Raw genomic sequence first — 27,986 nt, 5'->3', positions numbered from 1 at the left:
TAATGTATCGGAAAATCCAATATTATCACGTGAAAACAATATCGTCTCACTAGCCATATGACAGTTTCCCACAATTGAAAATCCAATTTCAATTGTATTACATTTACATAGAATAATGAAAAATAATGCTACATAATAACAATTATTCGTTTTAAAACGCATTATTGGAGCCCAAGTGGTGATTCAGCTGCTGCAAATAAAGAAATGTACGTATGAAAAGTTCATTATCTTCAAAGGGAATAGTGAGTAATCAAATTAAGATTAGGATTTAGGTATGCATTAGATTTCTGGGCTTTCGGCATTTATGGTCATGTCAGCCTGTCACGTATGAGGGACCACGTCCCTCGGCGAACGCACTATTCGTGGAAAGGGAAGGAAGGAACCAGCCTATTTGTTAGGTATCATCCCGGCATTTGCCTGGTGTCAATGAGGAAAAATTAGGAAAGCCTCACTCAGGATAGCCGGCCTGAAAAAGCTTTCATACTTTTTCGACCGAGTCCGGGAATCGAACCCAGGACAGCTTGCACCAAAAACGATAGCGTGAGCGGGGCCACTAATGGAGTATTGTGAATCCTCACTTCCCCCATTAGAATGTTTTTTCATGATAATATTTTACTCGATTCCAGGCGCGAGATAATGTGGTTCGGATTCCACGTTAATCAGTAGGTCCCGTCTCATATAGCTTTCCTACCGAAAGGGACGTTAAACCCAAAATCAACTCAACTCTATAAGGAAGTGTTCAAACAGAGTAGTGTTTCATTCCCCCATCTCCACCCAACCCCCACAGGCATAAGTACTCCAGCTATGAGGTCGGAATTTGCTGAACTCGCAACCAAAAACTAGTGTGCGTGGAGAAAAACAGATGCACACCGCAGAACAATATATTCCGGAAACCAACCGAATAGAAGTAGAAATCGCTATAAAGAAATTAAAGAAACACAAATCTCTGGGTGTAGATGAAATTCCGGCTGAGTTCATTTTAGCTGGAGGCGAAAAATTGTGAAACAAGATACAAACTCATTCTCCGTATGTGGAACAAGGACGAATTGCCACAAGAGTGGAAAGAATCAATCATTGTTTCAATTCACAAGAAAGGCGACAAAACTATTGTAATAATTATCGAGACATTTCTCTTTTGTCAACATCTTATAAAATTCTTTCAAATATTCTATTAGCAAGATGGACCACATACGCAGATGAAATTATTGGAGATTATCAGTGCGGATTTAGACGAAATCGATCAACTATCGACCAAATATTTACCATTCGACAAATACTCCAAAAGAAGTGGGAATACAATACCCCGGTACATCAACTATTTATTGATTTTAGAAAAGCGTACGACTCGGTTAGGAGAGAAACATTATACAACGTTCTTACAGAATTTGGAATACCGAGAAAGCTAATTAGATTAATTAAGATATGTTTAAATGAATCCCAAAGTAAAGTCCAGGTAGGAAAATTTTTGTCCACGAGCTTTCACGTCGAAAATGGCCTGAAACAAGGAGATGCGTTGTCGCCATTATTATTTAACTTTGTTCTGGAATACGCTATAAGGAAAATCAAAGATAGCAACCAGGGCCTAGAGTTGAACGGTATTCACCAGGTTATGGTATATGCTGATGATGTAAATTTAATAGGAGAACAATAGAAAGAAATGCAGAGATCTTATTAAACACTTGCAGGGACATTGGTTTAGAAGTAAATGCAGAGAAAACTAAATACATGGAAGTGCGTCGGGACCGTAATACGGCAAATTATGGATACGTTAAAATATTAAATAGTACTTTTGATAAAGTGGGTACTTTCAAATATCTAGGATCAACATTAACAGACGAAAATCATATTCACGAATAAATTAAATGTCGAATAAAAGCAGGGTATTCGTGTTACAATTCGGCTCAAAATCTCTTGTCGTCGCAAATTCTGTCGAGGAATTTGAAGCTTAAAATATATAAAACGATAATCATGCCTATTGTTCTGTATGGTTGCGAAACATGGTCGCTTACTCTGAAAGAACATAGACTAAAAGTATTTGAGAACAAGATCCTGAGACGAATATTCGGACCCAAGAGGAAGGGGAATGGGAAATGGTGGAAACTTCATAACGAGTAACTGCATAATTTGTTTCATTTACTAAATATTGTTAGGGTAATCAAGTCTAGGAGGCTTAGGTGGATAGGTCATGTAGACAGAATGGAAGAAAATAGGAACGCTTTCAAAGTTTTAACTGGAAGTCAAATCGGGAAATGACCATTAGGAAGATCTAGGTGCAGATGAGAGGACAATATTAAGATGAATCTCGTAGAAATAAGAATACAAAGTAGAAACTGGATCCAGTTGGCTCAGGATAGAAGTCAGTGGAGAGCTTTTGTGAATACGGCATTGATCCTCCGGGTTCCATAGGTCATAGAGTTTAAGTTAGTTATATTTTGGTAATTTTGATGGTATATTCTAAATTTTTACGTAGTTGGTTGGCAGGTATCAAGAAAATAAGATTATAGAGAATATTCGGATTTTATTTCCCAGAAGAGACATGATGCTTTGGTCTATCAATGTGATCTTGCTTCCTTGAACTAAACTAGTTAATAAGTAGAATATTATTTTCAGAGTACGTTCAGTACAAGTAAAGTCAGAGCATTATGCACATTAATTGCTTAGGCGCAGCTATATCAACTTTATTAATCTGTAATTACTATTTACCTCAAGAGTGATATAACTAAACGCCATTGTAACTACTTTAGGAACTGCCCTAGCAGCTGGTTGTTTGTAACCAATATGGCAGCGCCAAGTGAAATTCACAGCAGACAACTTTATCAGCGTATATGACATGTGCAAACTGAATTGGGAGTTTGAATTATGGCTTGGGGGACACAATAAATTATACAGAAGCCCAACCAAGCGTTTTCACAGCCAACTTGTAATCTTTAATTCATAAAATCTTCCATACAACGTTCTTAGCCGCTGCGTCGACCACAAGGATTGCTCTTCAGCCAAAAATGAGAAAGTGGAACCATTTTCACAAATGCTCAATAAGCAATTTATTGTTTGGGCAAATTCTATCGTGGAATACGCATGATCTACCTTCGTGTTCGTTCATCTCTCAATTGTACTGTTTGCAATATTTTTCTATTGCAACAAACAAAATTTAAAAATTCACGTAATTCAAACAATAAAAAAAACTCAATTCAAAAATGTCTGAAGTAATGGACGGACAAAGGCGTACGTAGTAATGGATTCATGAATAGTATGCTTACAAAGCCACGGGCTGCACTATTAATGATCTCTTTGGCTATCACCTTTATCAACCTAAAATTTCCTGCCTACTCCTTTTCTTTTCCGTGTCATTCGCTGAGAAGGAGGGCAGAAGACTGACGTCACAGAACGTTCAGTTGGTAGTGACTGCTCCAAGCTGCTTTCAATAATAATTAAAAAAAAAACTTATAAATAAATCTTAAAGACAAGAATCAATTACACAAGTAGCATTTGAATGCCAACGGTATCGGTCCAAAAGACTGTGGGAGAAAAACTCTTAGTCCCTTGCTATTTGTAGCGTTTTTATTGCTCATGCGTACGCTTGGAATACTCTGACCATGTATTTAAATGCGGATGGCTAATCACAAACGCAAAAGCAATAAAAACACAGAGAAAACGTCAGCTGGAGCACATTTGGTACGTTTCAGGACAATAGACCGCCTGCTGTTTGTAAGATGTCAAAAGGAATAATAAAAAAGGAAAGACGTGTTGCCAGGCAAGGGGATTTTAGCAAGAAACATCTGCTTTGAAGATGCTTTGTGCAAAGTACTGGAACTCTGCTATTATAGACCTGGACTTGGCAAAAAAAGACCTGGAAACCCTGACTGGCTCACAGTATGATTTATAACTCTGGCGAAAGTAAAGTTCCAAATAGCCATCTTGGTCGCGTTCGCTCTAGGGGGTAACGCTTCGAAAATGCATTCTCAAAAGCCACAGACTTAAAGAGGTGACGTAGTCAAGTTCACACTTCGGTTTCTTCTACCACTCAAGTGCCCCCAGATACCATTTTAGAAGTGCTGGTGAACTTCACAGCTGCAATGGGAACAAAAAATTTCGTGCCCTCACCGGACGACAAATATAGGTCTTAATATTAATAGGTAAATATCTTAACGACTATATCACCGAGATTATAATTACACTATAAAAATATCAAAACTTTTTTAAAAAATAATTTATAAGAACTTTCTTTGATGGTCCAGTTTCGAAAATTATAGTTATATTGTGATGTAAATTATATTTCACCACCAGAGAAATATGTTCATTCAAACAAAAACACAAACAAACAACAAAAAGGGAATGACCAAAGTCATTGCATCCATTTCCAACTTACGCGTGAATATACCTACAACATATACACTGAACGATCATTGCATTAGTAAGACTCGGCATGAGATGGACTGGCTCTAGAATAGCCGATAACATGTGGCTCTCACACTATGAGCAGATAACACAGAAGACGCGCACCCCTATCAAACACAGTTGAACGCAGTAGGCATTCGTCATGGTCAAATAAGGTTATATCGGTGACTTTGAACAAAAGCAAACTGTGTGTTCACGAACAGCCAGTGCCAGTATATGTGTAACATCCATACGTGTGCGATGTTCAAGAACTACAGTTTCAAGGATGCACCAACAATGGTTGAATGACAGCCACACATCCGTCAGACGATCACGCTTGGGTGAGTTGCGTGCGCTGGATGCAAGTGGTGAGCGACGAATGAAACGTATGACATCTCAGCGTAAGCGTGTGACAGTGGAATAATTTGCCCAAAAGTACAATGACCATGCGATGTACCTTGTCTCGGCTAGAGTAACATCGAGAATTGCGGGTGACATGGGCAAAAGCAATGCATCGTTAGTCTATGGATCAGTGAAAAATAGTTGTCTGGAGTGACGAGTCCCGCTTTTTATAAAACCAGCATCTTCAAATCTGGCATAAATAGCATGAGTCAATGTCTTGGTGGCACTATGAGAGTTTAACAGGTCGGTGATTGTGCTGTCACTGTCTAGGAATCGATCTCCTTGCACTTCTTAGGACCATCAGTTATCACTCATCAAACACTGAATTTCGAAAATTATAGTAATATGTTAGTCAATAATCTGCACCTTATCTTCAGGTTGAATTCCGTGATAAGAATGCTATATTCCAAGCGGATAACGCAACATGTCACAGAGCTGCAATCACTACAGAATGGATTGAGAAACATGAAAGTGAGTTCACAACATTATTGTGGCCTTCAAACTCGCCAGACTGTACCCTCAAGGAATATGTAAGGAACATGTTCGAACGAAGTGTGCAACGTGCTGCTCTACTTCTCCAAAATTAATTGGAGGAACTGATAGAATGCTCAGCACCTTGTAGAATCTGTTCCTGGCCGTTTCAAGCTGTGATTGCTCAGAAAGGTGGATCAACATACTATTAGGTAGGAGTTCCTAATGCAAAGATCGTTTAGTGCATAAACAGGTTGAACTGGAGGTAAAAGTTCTTAGTGTAAAGATCATTTAGTGCATAAACAGGTTGAACTGGAGGTAAGAGTTCCTAATGCAAAGATCGTTTAGTGCATAAACAGGTTGAACTGAGAGCGCTTCTCTTTATTTATTTGTTTATTTTTGTATTCATATGGTTATTAATTTCAAACCATGTATTTGCTTATTTTGTTTAATTTCTAAATAAGATTAAAGCTGATTATTGGTCTATTTTATTTCGCTTTGTTTATTGAAACTATGTGCAGAACGAAATTAAAATAAAACTTAAAAGTGATTAAGATATTATTTGTTTTATAAACTGATGCACGAGCACAGTAAACATACTTAGAGATAATTCTGTTTAAACAACCAACGTTGAAAATGAAAACACAAAAATTGAAATTCTCTTTCGTTCAGAACCGTTTAACATTCAAACAAACCAACAAGAGAAATGTAATTGCTCTTTTAGCGTACACAAAAGCGTTAAAATTTCATTTCAGAGAGTAAAGTTTGATGACTAATAACTTAAAAATGTTATTACAACTCTTCAAAAACAAAACCATGTAATGAAACCGCATTGCGTCATGGAAAAATGTATTGGACATGAGAATTATACACTGTATAATTACAAATGCAGGTTTAAGAGCGAACAATTCCTTCCCGAAGTGAATTCCTGCAAATAGGATTAAGCTATTGTATTACTCGTTGATAACAGTGAAACAGAAAATATATTTAGCAAAGTATTAAGTTGGTCGCATTTGAGGGACGTCCAATAAATATCAAAATGGTTTAATTTCACGAACAAGTGAGTCTCGCTTCATATTTGGGACTCTGAGTCCATATTAAAAAGCAAATTCTTGTCATTTCCTACCTTTTTAGCACTCCCTGCTGGTCTAGGAGCGGGCGCTGATGCCAATAGCAGAGTGTTATAAGCCGAACGAAATATTTCTGTTAAAATTCAGAATGCTTTTCTCAGTATAGCCCGCCACAGGTTCAGATCAATATACACAATCAAGTTCTCTGTGTAAAACAACGCTCTATATGGTATAGTATGGTTCATAACCTTTTTCCCCACCAACCGACAGACTCCACAGAATTAACTTTGTGCCTCTTTATTAAGTGAGACGTTTTATCAATTAGTTTACACCCAATGGCGGATCTAGCTCGGGGCCGGGGGGTCTAGGCCTCCAGTTTTTGAGTGACAAAAATAATTTATGCTGTTACTTACATATTTTTGAAAGTTTATAGTAAACTCATGATATACCTACCAAGTGTAGGTTCTAGTTGCCCCCCTTTTCAGTTTCAGTTTTCTAGATTCGCCTCTGATGACACCTTCAATCGCTTAAGAACATGTTCGAAAGTTTTCCTTAGTTGGAAGTTTCTGGGAAATGTGGAGAACAACCCCGTACTAGTGATGAGCGCAAGAGTCTTGGTCTTGCAGTTTTCGCAAGAGTCTTGCATGTAAGAGTCTTGCATGCAAGACCAAGACCAAGACCATGAATCCCGATGCAAGACCAAGACCAAAACCAAGGGGTGCAAGACCAAGACCAAGACTCTTGCGCAAGAGTCTTGCACAACTATCAGCACTACTTGAATTTTTTTATATATATAATGTAAAAAAGGAGATGGATTTCATGGCTTCAGTAAAAATGCTGCTAGAGTGAATGTGTTCCCAGTAGTTTATGCAACCAGTGTGAGTCGATCTGCCCCTGTAGCTTATAGCAACAGTATGTCGTTTTTTGAATTGGTTGTTCGCATTTTCTGTAGATATTACTCGTTTTCAAGCCACACAGGGGTCATCTCGTAACATGTGAGCTTTTTTGGGGGGGGGACAAGCACCGTGTGCGTGGGTTTTCTCGGTATTTTTTCGTTTCCTCCTACTTTCTTCATTCCATCGTTTCAGTTATTTCTCATCATCACTGTCTCGCTTAGCCTTGGTGCACAATCGTCGAACGTTAAACTAGATATTTCATTTAATTTCAAAGCATATTAGTGGTGTTCTTCTTCCAAAACTAAAAAGAAATGTAGTATTGAACATCTTTAATACCGAACACCATAGGTGTAGACTACATGGGTATGGCCTTGGCTCAGAGACTCAAGCATCCGTTGGAAATTTTCAATGTGTGCTCTTAAAACTAATATCGAAATAACATTTTCATGACATTGATAAAAACGTAGTGCATGTGACCGCAAGTTTGATTTCATGGGCGGATGCTTATACATTGAATACAGTTTATTAATATAACTTTTAGCCTCCTTAGGTATACGGCACATCGAGGATTGAACGATATAACATTATACTACAACAATAAATTTATATTATAAAATTGAAATTGATTATTTTTGTGACTCCTAATCTCTTGAACCACCCGAACGATCTCTTTTCAACATAGACGAAGTTCAGGCGTGGACCGATTTTTATAGTTTTTCTTTGACGGTGCAACGAAGGGGGAGAAGGGATATATATATATATATATATATATATATATATATATATATATATATATATATATATATATATATATATATATAATTAAAAATATAAATGCTGTCTTTGGGACTTCATCGCTCTTGAACCAGCCAATCGATCTCATTCAAATTTTCAGCATAGATGAGGTCTGACTTCTTTTTTTTTATCAAATCACTTTGACGGTAGGAGGTGGGGATGTAAAATGTACAAAAATAAATAAAATTTAATAACTCTTGAAACATTCGACCGAACTCGATATCATTTTCAACATAGATGAGGATCGAACCTGAGGTGGTTTCTGTCCTATCACTTTGACGGTGCAGTTTAGGGGAGGGGGAATGAAAGATATTTAAAAATGATCGAAAATGACCGCTATTAAAATGGAGCCTATAGTTTTAGGGGTCGCTGAGTTAAACAGTGACACTTCCGATGCTATTTAAATCCAAGTTCAGCCCCGTAGCTTGGCGGTGGGAAGAGAAGATATATAAAAACGATCGAAAATAACAAATATTTTTGTCGAATCCATAGTTTTCCAGTTCGCTGAGTTGAATACTGACACTTCCAATACCGTTTACGACCAAATTCAGCCTCGTAACTTGGGGAGAGGGAGATACATAATAATGATCAAAAATGACCAAATCGACCAACAATGTTGAATTCATAGTTTTCGGCTTCGCTAAGGTGAACAGTAATACGTACGATCATTTTTAAATGCAAATTCAGCACCGCAACTTGTAGGAGGAACCAGGTATATAAAATTATCAAAAATTACCATTATCAATGTCAAACTCATGATTTTCGAAGTCATTGAGATGAACAATGACACTTCCGATGCCGTACCTCGCAACATGGTGGTGAAGGAGATATATAAGTTTATTGAAAATGGCCGATATTAGTGCCGAATCCATAATTCTTGGGGTCTTTGAGAAGAACAGTGACATTTCTTATGCCGTTTTAATTCAAACTCAGCCCCACAACTTCGGGAGAAGGAGGAGAAAGAAATATAAAAATAATCGAAAATGACCGATATCAGAGAGCGCTTTACTAATAGTAAAAAGTGACTGACTAACAAAATACATTATTATTATTATTTTTTTTAAAGTTTAACCCACCGAAGTGGAAAATTGATGCTAGTAATCCATATTCACAAGTGAGACTTCAAATAACTTGGAGTTTGATGTCTTTATTTTGTATTTCCAATACAGGTCAAAAGTATTTATATACATTGAATTTACTCAAAAGACATAGATAGTTGAATCGTTTTCAGTTTTCACTCAAATTATTCTAAAATATCAAGAGGTTTGATTATAATAATTATTATTTTAATTTTCTCTCTTTCTTTTTTTTAGTCAATATTGCTAAAAAATATCATCATCTTCATAGTAGCTATTCTGCCATTATTGGCAGGTTACTTGCTGCAACTGAGAAGCTTCGACGTTCGGTGGTCCTCAGCTAGTCTCTTCGTCTTGACGTAGCAATTTTATTTTAATAACTTCCTTCAACTAGTCTCCTTCGCTCCCTCCCTCTCTTTCCTTCCACAATACCCTCCAGCACCTCCTTCATAATACAGTTCCTCCTCAGCCAACATCCCAACCAGTTCCTCTTCCTCCTCTTAACAATATCTAAAATTCTTCTTTTTTTCCTACTGCTAATTTTTTTAACACCTTCTCATTCGTTGTCCGTTCAACACAGCTAATTCTCTCCTTTATTTCTCCATGCCCATGTATCGAAAGCCTGCAATTTTTTCATCACTTTTGCGTAATGTCAATGTTTCTGCCCCATAGAGTACATATTGGAATCAGTAAAACAAAATCTCAATATTTAATTGAAAGGATTAGCTAATCGTGGTTGAAAAGAAAATTTTGGCGCCTTTAGAGTGTAAAAATAATTTTGCAAATCATGTTATTTCAATAATTTGTGCCGTCTTGATTTTCTTTCATACGTCTCAGGGGTAGCCTCCCCAGTTTGGGAATCAGTGGAGTGTTGGATCTGTTAAAAAATATAAACAGATTACGAAACGTTGTGATTTAGGCATATCTTACAAGTAGTGAAGCGTGGGTACCCATTAAAAAAAGGAAAGGCCATCACCTATGTTGTACACTATCATGATACTTACACAAAGTTAAACTATATTACATTTAGAAACATGCATTGTATTTCCGTTACTATTGGCGCATTGTTGAGTTTATTATCCCTTATATCCATAATAAAATTTACCTATGAAAAGCTTGAGATTTCTTAAATGCAAGACTTGCAAGACTCTTGCATGCAAGACCAAGACCAAGACCAAGACTGGGTGTGCAAGACCAAGACCAAGACCAAGACTGGATGTGCAAGACCAAGACCAAGACCAAGACCACCGGCCTTGGTCTTGGTCTTGCATTTGCTCATCACTACTCCGTACAAAAGCACAACATTATGTGATTTGTCTCTGTTGTGTGATAGAGAATTTCTCACTCAATGCACGCAATGTAATTTACTCAGTTCTAAGTATCAAATTCTCAAAGAAAGATGGAAAATCAACTCTTTTTTTTTTCACCCATAAACACTGTTTGCAAACTCTCTTCAAGTGCTGGATGAACATATGTACACTAGTTTATTACTATTATTACTATTATTATTATTATTATTATTATTATTATTATTATTATTATTATTATTATTATTATTATTATTATTATTATTATTATTATTATTTTCTTGTGCATTTACTTTATAGGGATTTATGTCAGTTATGTCTGTTTTTATTTTGTTTATTTTTATTATCTTTCATTTTATTGAGTATTGTAGACGAATCTTCTTATTTTTTTCTCTTCTCATAAAATATTGTACAATTATGAGTAACCAATCTGAATAGTTCCTAAAGTGGCAGTAAAAAAAAAATAAATAAATAAATAAAAAAACTGGTCCTGGGCGTTTCGCTTTGAATCATGAGATGATATCGACTGAGGGATCGAATTACTGTGGAGAACATGGTCGCAATTTTTAGCTTTCTTTGATGTAAAAAAAAATGAAATGAAATGTTTGAGTTTTACGTCCCACAGTTATGCCGGTTAGGCTAAAGGAGACGGTGATTATGAGAAACGAATGAAATGGTGGAATGAAGAAAGTGGGAGGTAATGGGAAAACCCTGAGAAAACCCACGCACACGGTGTTTGTCCACCACAAAGTTCACTTGGCGGGTGCTGGCATCGAACCCAGAACCCCAAGCACCAGAGGTGAACGCTCTACCACTGAGCCACCGCGGCCCCTTTCTTCGATCTGTCTGTGTTCGTGTTACTGTGGTGTGGAATCTAGGAAAGGTGCGCTTACAGACAAGTGGCCCGGTTGGGATGAACTTTAGTTATATATATATATATATATATATATATATATATATATATATATATATATATATATATATATATATATATAAAGTGGGTAGCGCGTGTGAATTTGGTACACGTGGTCCCGAGTTCCATTCCCAGGAGAGCTCAAAAAGTTTAATTTTACAAACATTCAGTTTTATTATTCATCCGTCTCCTTTAAACTCAAGGGCGTAACATGAGACGTTAAACTATAAAAAAGGTAATTTCCTTATATGGAGATTAAAATTAAAACCGGAAGTGGGAATGGAGTTTTACCACTTCTGATTGCAATTGAAGAATAAAGCTGCTGGTACGATCTGAACACCAAAAAACTGCTTCTCAATATCTATTGTCACGTTTTCTAAAGTATGGCGTTCAGTTTAGACATCGGAAATCGTGGATTTCCACCACTTTTGATTTGAACAGAGGGATAAAGATTCGGACGGAAATTTTTCATGGAACTTTGAATCCGTATCGAAAAGACAGTTTTGTCATCTTTGACTATTTTTCCTTCACTTAGATCAATATTGAATTCGGAAGTGGTAGTGATAGTGTACCATTCTCGGTTTCAATAGAAGACTGAAGGAAAATATTCTTAAGACGCTGAATCGATTCCAGAAAACTGATTCCTGCGAAGCTCTCACCGCCTTTACTATAAAGCAATTAACGTTAAAATCGGAAATAGATATATTTTTACCACTTCCAGTTGAAAAATAGACTAGAGGAGGAGATAAAACCTGTTCTTAGAACAAATCGATTCCAGAAAACTGGTTCTCGGTCCAGGCCCGCAACCAGCTACAGAGGTTTGGGGGAGGATGAATAAGTTAGAGGGGCTAAGTCATTAAAAATTCTGTTACAAATATCTATTTTTTTTTGTATTAATGATGGTATTTTGTATTGAAGTCTGGGGGACTATGAAAACTTTAGGGGGGACCAGCCCCCCTAGTCCCCCTCTAGTTGCGGGCTTGTCTCGGTCATCTCTTACCGCCTTTACTGTGATGCAATCAACGTTAAAATCGAAAAATATCTATTTTTACCATTTCCAGTTGAAAAGCGGACTAGAGAAGATGATACATGTTCTTGAAACGCTGAGTCTATTCCAAACGAACTACTAGTAGCTATTCTTTACTATTTTTGCTCTGATGCTTGTTGACAGATAGACGCATGGATAGAAAAAAAAAAACAGATGAACACACCCATTCTATAAGATTTTATTTAAGGATCGCTTTGTTTGGAAGTGTAAAACGGCGAGAGATGACTCGAAATCATCTGTACTGTTTCTTTTTCAAGTGACACCAACGTAAGAGGCGCTAAGCATTGTCTTCCCCCGAACAGCGAAAATATCGAGTTTGAAAATTGATCGAGATTTTCAAGAAAATATACTATACTCATTTGCGTCTCTCTGCTAAAAGGGAAACTGGTATAAATTTACTACCACTTACGATTTCACCTTTCAATATCCAGAGAGAGAGAGAGAGAGAGAGAAATGGAAAATATGGCAATTAGTAGGTTTTGGAATTGATTTAGCGTCGCAACAATAGCTTCCGCTTCTCCGTTAATCTTCTTTTCAAACTGAAAATGGACGAGAATAACCATTTCCAATTTTAACATTGATCGTCATAGAGAAGGAAATAATTTTGTTTCAAAAACCACAGCAGACTCTTATCTCGTTTTAACGAACTTGCAGGGAGCATTAGCGATCCAATATTTGCGATTGTCCTTAATATCCTACACTTAAACCTACAATGGCTACTATCCAGAATCGTATTACCGAAAAAGAGAAAAGATACATTACTATACTTTTAATCAAGTATCTATCTAACCTGACAGTACAAAAATACCATGTACAGTAGAACGTCGATAATACAAACGTCAAAAACCCGAAACGTCAAAACCCGAAAAGTCCGAACGCAGTGTCTAGAAGTTTTTTTTTACATTTTGTCTTAGCGCTAGCGATAAACAAACAGTAGGATTGTCCATCGATGTTGTGTGAAGTCAGTGTTTTTACAAAAGCTTATTCATATGTATTTGTTTCTCAGTGTACGTGCAGGTTCTTCAGAAACATTAAATGTAAGTAGTTTTACGTACGATACTGTAATTACTGTCTGTACTGTACAGTATAACCACTGTATCGATAAAAGAGCATACCCTACAGTATATTTAAGCCTAAATGACATTTTCTTGGTCATTTTCAAAAATCCGAATTACCTGTGGTCCCAATTAGTTTGGATTGTCGACTTTCTACTGTACTTTCTTATTCAACATTTTGGGCCTTATGCAGAGTTGTTTTGACATATGATTAGCGCCATACTAAGAATTTGACCAACGCATGGTTAATATACTGTAAGTGTATTCAAAATCTCTGATTAGCATATGGTAGTTGACTAAGTTAATCACACATCAGTAATTAATTCAGAGCAGAGGGTTTCCGGGTTTAGCAACAATAAACTTACATTATGAGAATACAAAGGGAATTAAATTGTCTTTCCCTTTTTCTTTCATTTCACCTCATCTGGTGTATTAACAATGAAACAATTATTAAGCGAGTCCTCTACAATAAGAAAACTGTTTATCAAACTGAACAGTGAGTGATGTGTAGAAAATTCCAGCTTTCTGAGTGACACTACAACTGATCGATAAATTATCTTCTCTTATAATTACAACATAAACCTTCTATTATCGCTAATATTAGGGGCGGCGATTAGGGAAGGCGTGAGGAAACGTCCCACCAGTTTATTTGAAGTGAGCCCTTAATGTATATAGTTTCATTTGGAAATGTAAAGTTTTTGTGTTTGTTACTTTTTCATACAAAAATGGTGCCATATCATATTTACCGTTATGTGTGTACGTATTGGTTATTTGTCTTTCCGTGGAGTTAAGAAAGCTACAGGAATTGCGATTTAATTTAAAGGATTTAATATTGCAATTTCGTATTTCTTTAAATGTCGTAGTATATGCTTGTAGTATTTCCTGTCTTTCATTTTCTAACGTACATTTAGTGGCATGTGTGGAATTAAAAATACAAGTTATTCATTAATCCCAAGTTTCAATATAATTTCTACAAAACAAGCCTCATTATTCATTACTATGATTAATATTATCCTTTCTATTTATTTGGTTTGCAAATTTGTTATTAAATAATCTGATCACAGAATTTTCCAGACAGAATTTTAACATATTCATGAACAAGGAATCAAATCTTTTCTTATACCTTCGTTGTTTGAGAGCACAAGAGCTAGTACCTACTTGTGTTGCTCTCGTCTATTTACTTAATAAAATATGAAAAACGATATACGGTATTTTAACTGAAAAAGATAGTATCCTATTAGTTATACAACCTGTCGTTAAAGTGTTATAAATAACCAGGAAAACTAACATTGATATCCAAATATTCAGATCATGTCTTGCCCCCTCACTTTTAACGTCCAATCGCCGCCACTGGTTAATATTAATTGATTTCTACTTATTCCCCCCACGCAAATACATCCCTCAGAAACGAATAGGTTAATTATAATTCTATTTATAAGTAGATGTGATGTTAAACCACAAAGAAAATATTTCGAATTTCTTTTTTCATCTTTTCATTTTTACAAAATGCGCACATCTAAATTTCCGTAGTTGCCACATTTATTATTCTTATCCGAGGTATGGGTACACTCTTCTTAGTACAGAGCTAATAAGACACTAACTAATCGCGTGACTAACGCTTGATTAACGAATTCTCTCTGAATACCCCCTTTCAGTTTAAAATCACGACTTCCACACTGAAGCAACTGCTCCAGATTTTGTGCATTGCTTCCGAAGTTCCTTAAATCGAGGTTCGTGAAACCGATGGATAAGTGTATAGTATTGTGTTTTTTTCATTGCAGAACAATCTTATGTTCTGATCTTGTCTCGTGTCTAAGTTGCAACGAAATTACCGCGTTGAGATTCAGATATTCCATATTTAGATGGATGCCTTGTATGTTCTCAAAAGCACAGATCAATCACGTGTGAAGTACGCAGTATATTGAACACTGTCCGTAGAGTTGAATTGAGTTTGACGTCCCGTTCAGCATCGAGGCTATATGAGACGTGGACCTACTGATTAACGTGGAATCCGAACCACATGAGGTACCGCCGGGAATCGAACACGGGTCTCCAGCGCCAAAGGCGCGTACGCTAACCGCTTAGCCACGGAGGAGCTCACACTGTCCTTAGAGTCGACAACAAGGAGAACATGTAACTTGAAAACTTGTTGGATGATGGAAAACTTGTTGGAAAGAAATAAAATAGAGATGCAAGGGGATAATTTTATTTATTTATTTTCAGAAACTAGATGAATTTCCATCAGTGTATCTTCATGTAATAAACACCTTCAATAATATGATAAGCATGTTAAATTTTTACATATCCCGCATGGTTGTGTTTACAAATACTCGATATGTGCTTCTGTTTACAAACATCAACCATATGCGTCTTACTGCGGAGTACTATAGCTGCAGGCGACGGAGACAATACCGACATCATTGGCCATGTGACGATGAAGAAACAACAGCACCTCCGCCTCACCTGAAGCACCTATAAAACCGACAGGGTTTCAACGATAGCATCCGTCTCAACTGGTCAAATCCCCTTCCTTGGCATACAGTGGAGCTCTTGGCTTTCGTTTCCTTCTGGTTTGCAGTAGAGCCTTTGGGAATCTTTACCTCTCTCTCTCTGTCTGCTTGCAGTGGAGCATTGGGAGATTCCTTATCCCAACCCCGTTCTAGCTTCCAGAGAAACTTTGTCGGGACTCTAACCCTTCTCTGCTTGCAGTGGAGCAGCGAGTGTCCTGCCCCTCCTCATATAGTTTGCTTAGTGAGGATTCCTTCTCGAGACTGTCAGGTTGAAGGAACTCCTACTTTAACCCAAACATTAGAGAATTTGTATCTATTTTGCATTATAGTAAAATTTTGTAATAACATCTAATAGCGGGAGAAAACTATTCCGGACTGTAATTTGCTCTACTTATGCTTTACAGCTCACAGATGACGAGAAGAACCCTAGTACAAGTAGTGTGACGTAGGTATGAGCTCGCCCACTTTTCGCATGGATGTTTCTAATGACACCACGGAATAGCACACAGATAACTATCCGGAGTAGCAGACGACATCTAAGTATAGACCACATCTCAAAAACCGAAAATGAACGTATCGTTGACCTTTCCCCGCTTCCACTGTTTTAGGGTTCTTCTAGTTGTCTGTGAGCTGTACCTAGACCTGCAGAACCAGAACTTTATAATATAGTGAAGACAATTTCAGATTATGCAATTTGAACTTTTAGTGTTAACTACTGTAGAAACTGGAATTTATTTATTTATTTATTTATTTATTCAAAAAGTTTTATACATCACTTAGCCAACTGACTCAAACTGAACAACATAATAATAATAATAACAAATAGAAGAAACGAAGAATATACCAACACAAGAAGGTTCACCTCTAAAATTTACAATGTTCTCTTCAACTGAGTTCTAAAATTTCGTTCAGATGTAAAATTATAACATCCTGTTAGCAATGTATTGTAATCATGCGCTAGCCTATAAAACAAGGAGCGCTTTACAATTGATAACCTAAGTATCTCGTAAGTTAGCAGATTAAGAGTACATTCGCCGGGGAGAAACTCGAAAGTTAATCTCCGATAGTAAAAACTCAGAATCAATTTTACCATTGTTAACCTTATATAGATAAAATAAGTCAGCTCGACGTTGTTTGTCAGGGGTACATAAGTTCATTAAAGACATTGGGCCTTATGCAGATTCGTTTTGACGAGTAATTAGTGCCATACTAAAGAATTCGACTAACATATGTTTCCTGCAGTTGTCAGGCCTTTAGTATGACGCTAATTATAAATCAAAACTACTCTGCATAAGGACTTATATGTCTGAAGAAGTACAATTTTTTGAAAAGAGATAGAGAGGGTAGAACATTTGTTGGGGGTTTAAAGCCAAGTTCCATTTAGTACATCAGTTCCTTAGGATATCTATATCAGCTTGCAAAATTGTGACTTGTGAGGAAAGTATTGTTGTTTAAAATTTTTAATTAAGGGGACAATTTGGAGAGTCCGATTTCCAAAATGATCAGCCCCACTGCTGATAGAGACACGGTGACTCAGTTGTCTAGCACTCATCTCTGATGCAACAGGTGTCTGGTTCGATCCCTGAACATGGGCGTTTGTGGCGAAAAACATCATGTAAGTGTTCGTTTCCTTACATTCTCATTTTCAAAAATTCTTTCAAAATCACTCACTTTCACTTAATCGTCAGTCTTCTTTGGCCTTAAAGTGCTTAACCAAGGGACGTAATGAAATATTTCACTTTTTCTCATGGTTACGGTAAAGCTGATATTATTTCCGATGCTCACTTGATTCTTTTTCTCTTACGATAATTTGTCTTTATCTACCTCTTCTTATTCCTTGAATTATACATTACTGAACTTTATAATAAATTTAGTTTCACAGGTATACTACATATATATATGTACACTTGTATATTTAACCAATATATTGACTCCTTTTATTTAACATGAGGAAGATATTTCTTCATTCCTAATACTTCTTTTACATCTTTTCAATATCAAAAATTATCTGTTATTTGATAAAAGTTAATATTCCAAGTCGAAAGAATGCACTATTACAAACGTAACGTTAATATTAAGATTTTTGAGAGGTTTGCAAATAATTATGCATATGATGTTTGACTGACTCTAGTATTCGTAATTGTCGACAAAAAAGTTTCGATATAGCAACACTGTGTAGCCTGAGAATGGGGATAACGGTCACTGGACTTAGAACCGGTAGTGCTTGCCAGACAAGATGGCAGAACAGCGTGTGCGTTTGTATTCTGCGACTTGCATATCATTTGGCCAGCTCGATTTCCCGGTTTCACACCACCTGACTTTTTCTTATGAGGGCGGTTTAAAAGGACAAACTGTATTAACATCGCATACGCAACTTGGTCGTACTACGAGGAGCTATCACAGAAGAGTTCCACAGGATACCAATACGGGTGTTTCAAGCTCCTTGTGACTATTGCTCTTCGTCTCCAGGTATGTATCGATTTGAATGGTTGCTCTTCGTCTCCAGGCATGTATCAATTTGGATGGTTGCTCTTCGTCTCCATGCATGTATCGATTTGGATGATTGCTCTTCGTCTCCAGGCATGTATCGATTTGGATGGTTGCTCTTCGTCTCCATGCATGTATCGATTTGGATGATTGCTCTTCGTCTCCAGGCATGTATCGATTTGGATGGTTGCTCTTCGTCTTCAGGCATGTATCGATTTGGATGGTTGCTCTTCGTCTCCAGGCATGTATCGATTTGGATGATTGCTCTTCGTCTCCAGGTATGTATCGATTTGGATGGTTGCTCTTCGCTCCAGGCATGTATCGATTTGGATGATTGCTCTTCGTCTCCAGGCATGTATCGATTTGGATGGTTGCTCTTCGTCTCCAGGCGTGTATCGATTTGAATGGTTGCTCTTCGTCTCCAAGCACGTATCGATTTGGATGATTGCTCTTCGTCTCCAGGCATGTATCGATTTGGATGGTTGCTTTTCGTCTCCAGGCATGTATCGATTTGGATGATTGCTCTTCGTCTCCAGGCATGTATCGATTTGAATGGTGCATTATTGAAACATGCCATACAGAACAGAGATTAAAATTCTAGCATGGGAAGGTACTAGAGTAACATGTTTATGTTCAAGTTATGTTGCTATTGTGCTGCCAAAATGTCTTGAGCCGTGGCAAAAATGCGAACTAAAGCTAACACCCTCACACACCCACGCGTTGAACCAATAAGGGTTCAGCTGTTGCTAAGCGAGAGAAAGCGAGTGGAATTCCTTCAGCCGATAGCAGTGCTTGCTAGGGAAGGCTAGGGATCAAGTCAATGTGGCATATCTTTAGTTTCTTTACCGCAGTCTTTAAAACATCATGTACATATTTATGGGCTACCCTGATATATATATATATATATATATATATATATATATATATATATATATATATATATATATATATATATATATATATATATATATGTGTGTGTGTGTGTGTGTGTGTTCGTGTGTGCCTTTCTATAAATATTTAGCTGCATCGAAACGTTGAATGAAGCATGTAATTTCTTAATCAAAATTCTGCACATTTGTAAAGAAAAAAATGTAAATTTATAAACAAAAAATATTCACTATATCACATATTTTTAAACATTAAGTAGGAAACAACTTACCCCAAAAAATATTAACTAAGATACATATGAAATTTATTTATAACACTGTACGTATATCTATATATATCAAAGCGTGCTAAGTTTTGATTATGAAACATAAAAGAATGGAAAAATACACGTTTGAGATTGACAACACTGTATAGAAAAATAAGATGGTGGTTGGACTATATTACACACGCCATATTGAAATAAAACATTGAACCAAAAACGGGTGAAACAATAGAACATAAACAAATAAACTGTGTTCGGTGAACTTATCAAGGGCAATCAGATACATCGATTCTACTAATTTTTAACGAAAATAATAAATGAGTTCCACGAACGAAGATAAATATTCTGTTGTGCTTTATAATTTAAACTTACGCAATCTTAATGATGCCCTCACGTTTTGCGCTGCAAAAGCAAAACATGGTTTATTTATTTAGTTTTCGTATAATTGTGTGAAAACACAAGTTTAATATTTGTATCACAATATGCATTCTACGATGAAATTATTGCAATTAAGTACCAGGTATAGTATATTATATATTTTAGGATTTGTATACATAAGATAAATATAGTGACACAAATTTCTAATATATATTTTATTTAATAAATTTGCAATTTAGAGAAACTACGTAATTTGTTTTAATTACACGTGGCAGATATAGCATGAAGAACTACTCAATGTTTCTTAGAAATGTAACTGCCATTCGTGGTCAATAACAGAACGTGAGAAAATATTTGTTCAATTCTCGAATGCAATGATAATTGTTATAAAAGTAAATGTTTTGTGAATAACATAACTTAATAAATATTAAATTTTGAGAATTTGTTAGATATTTGTTTGGTAAACATGATTGGAATGAAATATTATGGGTGAAAAGTTGCACAAAAAATATTGCTCTCCGTACGAATATTTAACTTATATTTACCATAATTAACTGTTTTATTCGTAATTGTCTGAAATTGATTCATAATTAAAATAACCGAATTTAAGGGAAATCCATACCTGAAAACAAACATACAAATAATAGAAACCATAATTAGAAATTAGCTGAATGAATAAAGAATTACTTCACAAATATTATAAATTGACCTTAACCAATAGGTAATTGACATGTTAAATGATAAATTATTAATATAAAACCTGCTCTAACATTAGCCATTTCGGCAAGTTTAGTAGCTAACTCATGCACCTTTGATCCCGAGTTCGAATTCACTTTAAATTGAAGGTCCATGTCTCATAAAACCTTGGTGTTGACAAGGTACATCAAACTTGATCAACAGATAACCTTGACATTGGTTAAATACGGTAGAAAACGTCACCATGGAAAACAAAAACCTGCCTTTTAGTTATTTGAAGAGCTAATTTTGAAGCATCGGATTTCTATTGAACTATCAAATCACCATGGCAGACACAAGTAGGTACCAAGCTGAGATATTCTGTTTTTCATGGAGAGTGCACTCCGAACAGAATACCTAACGTGTTTTTCATGGAGAGTGCACTCCGAACAGAATACCTAATGTAACGTAACCTAAAACTTTCTCGGCAATGCTGGTACAGGAAACTAAACTATTGCAAAAGTGTGAACATTTTTAATAAGCTTTTGTTGCCTATTTTAAAGAAAAGAAAATGCACTTTTTAAGTGTATTAACTAATATGAAAAAACGTCCATTTTGCTGACAAAACAAATATATGCAAAAGTGATTTGTTTTAAATATATTTTTCCGCTTCGCTAAGATAAACCATACAATGTAATAAATATCAAGACTAAAATTACCTGATTATATAGCTTATAGCGGACAATACTAATCATGATCAGAGAGTGTGCTTTATACTGGGCGATGTATGGTTTACACATCAACCCCCGACGCCATAGTTTCTGACTTTAGATTGGAATTCTATCTGGAAATTTAAGTAATTCAAGTAGCACTCCAATTATAATATAATGTTGGTTCAACAGCGAAAACTGTGTGTCCTATTGTGTTTGAAACTACATATATCAAACATATTACGTTTTAATAAATGATAGACTTTTTCTGAAAGATTTTGTTGCTATTGTAAAGCGTATTCTAACTTAAAGATTTACCTGCAATTTTGATAGTATATAAACGCTGTATTACATTATGTATGTACATAGGTTTGATTCAAACCTGAACTCAGTGAGATGATGCCTGAAGTCCAAACCACCTTGAAACACGCTTCTCCAAGCATCAGAAGCCATATCAATAGAGTCATTAAGTTCTGCAATCGCTAGGTCTGTTAAGTTGAAACGATTTTGTAATGTTGTCCTGAAATATAAACGGTAAATGCTTAAATTTTGCCAAAATGTACAAGTAAGACAGAACAAAATAGTACTTGGAGACGAGTAATTGAATTCTACTTCATATGGGATATTTATTAAATGCAAGGGGTTTATCGAAGGAAAGCTAGAGGTAATTGATATACATCTTTCAAATTGGACATATTGGTAGAGAAAACCTCTTTCCGTCTATTTATCTTATTCCCGTTTACATGTTTTGGGTTTTTAAACACACGAGTTTATGAAGGATGGAATCGAATATTAACGTGGACTCTGAAGCATGACCGGGGTTTTAATCCGTATAGTTGACGGGGGTATGACCCATCAGCAAGATCACCATCACAGAATAGATTATTCCTCACCACTATCTAACTTAAGTTGGGTTGTCACTTCACAAGAATCTTGTAGCTGTCATTAAAAAAAATCTTGTAACCCGATCTTTCTATTTACTGTTTACACATTACAACTTTCTGAAAGCAAGAAAGATATCTCCACCCATGCAACATTGTACTCTAGTGGACAAATAGTGAACCTCATCATTAAAGACGTGTGTTTTGTAGCGTTTTCCCTCCCCGTACAATAGAATCTCTTGTTTCGGAAGCGGCGAAACTAGTATTTTCTTTATGTCAGCGGGAGAGTGATAGCAGGTAACAAGTAAGACGACGAAGGAAGTTACACATGGTTTGACTCCTTGCAAGATGAATGACAAAATGTTGTACGTCTCTTTCAAGATTATGTTTCCATGGAGAAATAATTACAAGATGTTTTATGATAGCTACAAGATTCTTGTAAAGTGACAACCCAGCTTTAGAATAGAGCTTGATTACAAGACGAAGCCTCCATATCCCAACTCGTGTAACACTTTCTATAATTTTAAATCACCGCACTTTTTTCATAATTAGTCAATTTAATATACCCCGTGTCATCAATTCATTGTCCTTCAAAAACATACTTCATTGTGTCAAACAGATGGAATTCTGAGAGCGCTATATCTGGTTTGTATGATAAGTGCGGCAACTGAACAGTTTAATCTGCTCATCGACTGTTTTTTTTTTTTTTAACACAAGATGTGCATATTGTGCAAACTGCCACAATCAGTGTGGACAACTTTCGGATTCTTGTTTTGTATTATTTTCTAATAGTTCTTGTAAGCTATTTAAAATGAATAAATGTAACGATCGTTGATCAAAGCGTGACTCATTTCACAAAATCAAGAAGAATGATGACATTATTATCTCCTGCCCATCCCAGAGAAGAAGACATCAAAGGGCTCAGTACTGCAGCTGCTTCTTGAATTTCTTACGGCATCCAGAAGATGCATGAAAGATTTTTGTGAACCATTTCCTGATTGCAAATATAACCCAAATTTCATTGGATCAAAAACAAGTGTCGTTACAGGTTTGAAACGCAACAAGTATATCCTCTTCATAATCTACCATCTTTTTATCTTTGAACAAGAGAATTTATTGAAGAAGAAGAAGAAGAACATGCTAACTGAGAGAGATCTATTTTGGTTACTAAAATATATTATGCACACTTTTGCACTACTTTCGATATAACACTTGTATCACTATAGAAGGATTCGATACAGAAAGTGCATTTTTCGTGAATTTAAAATGAAAATAGAACATACAAAAACATCAAGCACACTAATGTCACTTAGGTATTCCACTGTCATAACACAGAAACTTTCAATCTAAAATAAAAATATACTACGTGGAAACCGATTTGACGTTTGGTGAGCCAGTAAGCTTGCAATCCCATGTTGCCAAACCTCTGCTGAGAAATTTGTTTTAAACGAAGCGGCTGTTCGCACTGGTACAGGGTGATAATGTTATTGTATCACTGACACACAGCACAGTACAGCATGTTGGCCGCACCCAACTTCAACTTCTCATCGTAAACATCTTCGCTGTGAGCGGATTATTGACGTAAGATAGTGCTCAAGGATAAACGTCAATTCGACTGCCACGGACAATAGATGTTCCATATTGTGTACTAAAAGGACCAACATTGCTTCAGTAAGAACACAAAAGTAGGAAAGTGAGAAATGCTGAAAACGTGGAACACAAAAGACAGACAACTTACCTGACCAAATTATCACTAATTCTTTCAATGGAAGAGTTCAGATTTATGTTCAAACAAATTGATGAGATTTTGTCGTCCGAGCGATTGACACAGGGGCGTACAGAGAGGAATCGGGAATTTCTGTTGTTCCTCTGATCCTCGTATGATCTACCTAAGCTGCAATAGTGGGGACAACAGGAACAGTTGTTTATTTTTATGTAAACAAGCCTGATGTTTTTGTAATGTAACAATGAAAGAGATTGGTTGTCGTGAAATATGGTACACTCAACTGCTAAATAATGTAGCTCATCCAGAAACGAATAGATTTAATTTAACTAGCAAACCAAAGAACTCATTATGCTTTGATTAATATTTGAGTTACATTTCTGTGTGTTTTTTACTTCTAGTACAAAAAGTCATTAACGTACACGTCATTTACGGCCATGGAGAAAATTTCCATTCAGGCGCGTCAGATGTAACTATTACTGTAAAAACATGTATGGTAGATGTAGGCTACATGAGACATAAACGTACAGTTTAACTTGTGATCCGAATCACATGAACTTCTGCTTGAAGTCGAAGCCGGCTTTCTCACGCCAAAGGCGCCTACGCTACCCGCTTAACCATGAGGAAACTATTGTATTGAAACGTTGAAATTGAAGATTTTTTTTTCTATAGTCACCACAAAGTACAACTTATAGTGGTTAACCGCTTAAGTGTAAACGTTCTAGGGGGAAGATTGTCCGCTTAATTGTTCACTGTGACATTTGTTTTACAGTAAAAAAAAACTATTCTAAAGAGTGGTATACTATTGAGTAGTCTACAGTAACTTTAGTGTACTTTGAGTATATAAAATTACATATATATCTTCAAATGCTACTTTACAAATATAATAATTATTTTCTTTATGTATGTTACTACCAGCAGCAAAAATAAATTTTGTTTGATATTTAAACTGAATGTGCACTTGGTACTTATTAGTGGAACGTCATTTGTAAAATAATGTTTAAACTCTTGAAGACTTACGATTAAAATAATATTTAAAAAAAAAAAAATGACCAATTGCAAGCAAGAATACGTTAACCGTATTTAGCTTTGACCAATCAGAAGCAAGAATTTGCTGACGTTTAGAGCTTGAATTTTGTAGCATTTCGTATCCATAATAATATGTTGTTTCCATACGCGTCTTTGGCGCAGGAGACCGGAATTCAATTCCCAGAAGAGGTCATGTAGTTCATATTCCACTTTAAGTTGTAGGTCACGCCTCATGATGTAGCCTCGGTGCTGGAGGGAGACACTAAACCTCAATTCAATCTACCAATATCCGTGATAACACTTCTGTGAGCAAACTGAGTAATTCCACGTCAATTTGAACTAAATAAGATTTTCATATGAATATTGTGCTAAAGCCCATTAAGCCCATTTTCCCCTGAAAATGCTATTTTATTGTCAAAATGAACTGAAAGTTATTGATTATCTATAGCTAATACGGTGTCGTCCAAGACCCATTAGGTCCGGATGAAAAACATCATAGTTGGCCTCTTGAGCTAAACTCTGTTAAGTTCGTAGTTGATTATTTCTTAAGAAGCATTTTGGACTTACTTGGGCCTCCGATCAATCATTGGAATACAATAAAGCAATCATTTTTATTGAAGCTGCTTCAAGAGCGAGTGCCTACTTAGGTAACGTTCTGACAACGAATATCTTGAGTAAGATCCTTGGATTTGAATATATTGTGCGTTTTTATAACTATTTTATGAGGTCTTGTTTCTATATAGTCAAACTATACACAATAACACACTGAAGAAAGGTTATGTGATTATATACAAATAAAACAATTCATTTAACAGTTGCAACACAATAACTGTGTCTTCATCAGGCTACCACTCCTTCTGGCTATTTGGGAGTTGGTCACCTCTTATATACTTCCCAGAGATAAACTTTTAATTAGACTCCACTCCTTCATTAAAAAGTAACACTTTCGCTTGTTCAGCTGTACACTTGTCCAATTAGAAATATTGTAATATCTTATGTGATGTCGTAAACAAGCAATTCCACGCATCAATGTTTACAAACACCACCACATGGTTCGGCAAGAGGGTCTCCCACCAGAGGTACCTACAGGGTGTGATTGAAAAGTACCGGAACTTTTCCCGTCGCGCGGCTCCCTGGCGTTCGAAAAATGTGAGGGATGGGGGAAAATGTGCGCGGGACCTTCCTCTTTCAAGCGGAACTCGGCCCGTGCGCTGCAAGCAGCGGTTGAGAAAGCATCGCTGTCCGCGCGAACGTCGTTTTGGTCGTCGGTCACGTTTTTTGAGCGCCGAAAATGGAGTCAAAGATTGACCAACGCTACGCCATCAAGTTTACCGAGGGATCGTACTCGTAGCACCATGTTTCATCACCACTGATCACACTGTCTAATAACTCTTCGCCGGCTTCCACACAATCCAGCACTTCACGACTCATTTTCACTCGCAGTTCTTTTTGCTCCTCGGTCAACACCTTGGGGATCAGTTTGGCGCACACCTTCCGCATGTTCAATTCTTCAGTCACAATTTTTTGCACTGCATAGTATGTCAAATTAAGTTCTTCACTGATCTCTCGGAGGGTTGTCCGACGGTCCAGGTTCAGGTATTCGCGAACTCGGTCGACGTTTTCATCGGTTTTCGACGTCGACGGCCTCCCAGAGCGTGGTTCCTCATTGGCGTCCTCCCGGCCTTCCCTCAAGGCCTTGTGCCATTCAAAGATCCGAGTACGGGACATCACATCTTTCCCAAAGGCTTCCTTGAGCAGGTCCTGGGTCTCGGTGAACGTCTTTTTTAGTTTGACACAAAACTTGATGGCGTAGCGTTGTCAATCTTTGACTCCATATTCGGCGCTCAAAAAACGTGACCGACGACCAAAACGACGTTCGCGCGGTCAGCGATGCTTTCTCAACCGCTGCTTGCAGCGCACTGGGCCAAGTTCCGCTTGAAAGAGGAAGGTCCCGCACACATTTCCCCCACCCCTCACATTTTTCGAACGCCAGGGAGCCGCGCGGAGGGAAAAGTTATGGTACTTTTCAATCACACCCTGTATAATCACATGCAGACGACGGCTTCTGGCTCCTCCCACGAAGCAGAAGACGACATCGGAGCAGCAGCGCCACCACCACCCAAAGGACCCTATAAATTGGATGGACGAAGGCAACTCGATACCAGTTTTCTGGTGACCCTCCTTTAGTCTGCTACGGGACTCTTGGAGTAACCTAACCCCAGGCCTCTAGTCTGCTACGGGACTAGCCTGCTACGGGGCTCTGTCTGGGAATCCTAACCTCAGCCACTTAGCCTGCTACGGGGCTCTGTTGGCCACTTAACACCCCTCTGCTTGTTACGGAGCATTGGCTCCTTAAATCCACTCCTCTTAGTCTGCTACGGGGCTCTGTTGGAGATCCTGTCTGCGACCTTACGGTCAAAGACCACCTATAACTTAACCTTTACTTCTACAGAGATTGAATTGTAGAGTATTTTGTGAAAATACTTTTATAGAGGGAGTTTTATAATAGAACTGGTAGTGGGAGTTGATTCCGGACGCTCTTTTTATTAAATGCTCTACCCAAAGATCCTATATGAGACAAAATTTTACAATATACTTCTCGGTCGGATATATTCTTGTCTTCTACTTATCTTTCTTACGTTCCCTTATTAATTTGTTCTCTTTCCTTCTTCTTCTTTAAGTAGAAACTTTTCCCTTCTTTATATATCGCGCATTTACTAGAACATATTTAAAGTGATAGTTTAATAGATCATAGTAAACACACATTAATTTCCAGCTTTATTCAGAGGTGGAACTACTCACTTCTAGTCAGAGCGACTCTTACTGAGTATGATTTTAAAGAAAGAACTAAATAAAGAAGACGTTCAAAAGGAATGTTTCGGGGAAGTACCTGGAGACAATGGCGTTTTGGCGGAAAATCAGGTAGAAGTAGTAACCTCTCCATTTGAATTTTTCATCTATTATTAAAATGTGAGAACTTTTAAACTGAATTTATTAAACCGAAAACCAATCACCAGCTTATTAAAATGAGAAGGG

At 36.8% G+C, this 27,986-nt stretch overlaps 1 protein-coding gene across 2 annotated transcripts in view; it reads right to left on the bottom strand.

The window, feature by feature from the left end:
- Nucleotides 1–27,986, bottom strand: part of LOC145671668 (uncharacterized) — a 1,096,828-nt gene that overhangs the window by 231,606 nt on the left and 837,236 nt on the right. For both annotated transcript variants that reach the window (XR_014128525.1, XM_081740866.1), the window contains exon 4: nucleotides 21,700–21,837. Coding sequence is in view for 1 of the 2 variants with exons in the window: in XM_081740866.1 (XP_081596992.1) it covers nucleotides 21,700–21,837 (138 nt within the window). In the remaining variant the exon portion in view is untranslated. The remainder of the gene's footprint in view (nucleotides 1–21,699; nucleotides 21,838–27,986) is intronic.

This window comes from Thermobia domestica, chromosome 15, assembly GCF_964235325.1.
Source record: "Thermobia domestica chromosome 15, izTheDome1.hap1.1, whole genome shotgun sequence".
NCBI lineage: Eukaryota > Metazoa > Arthropoda > Insecta > Zygentoma > Lepismatidae > Thermobia > Thermobia domestica.
Note: the sequence above shows the minus strand (reverse complement) of the source record. Positions and strands in the feature narration are given on the sequence as shown.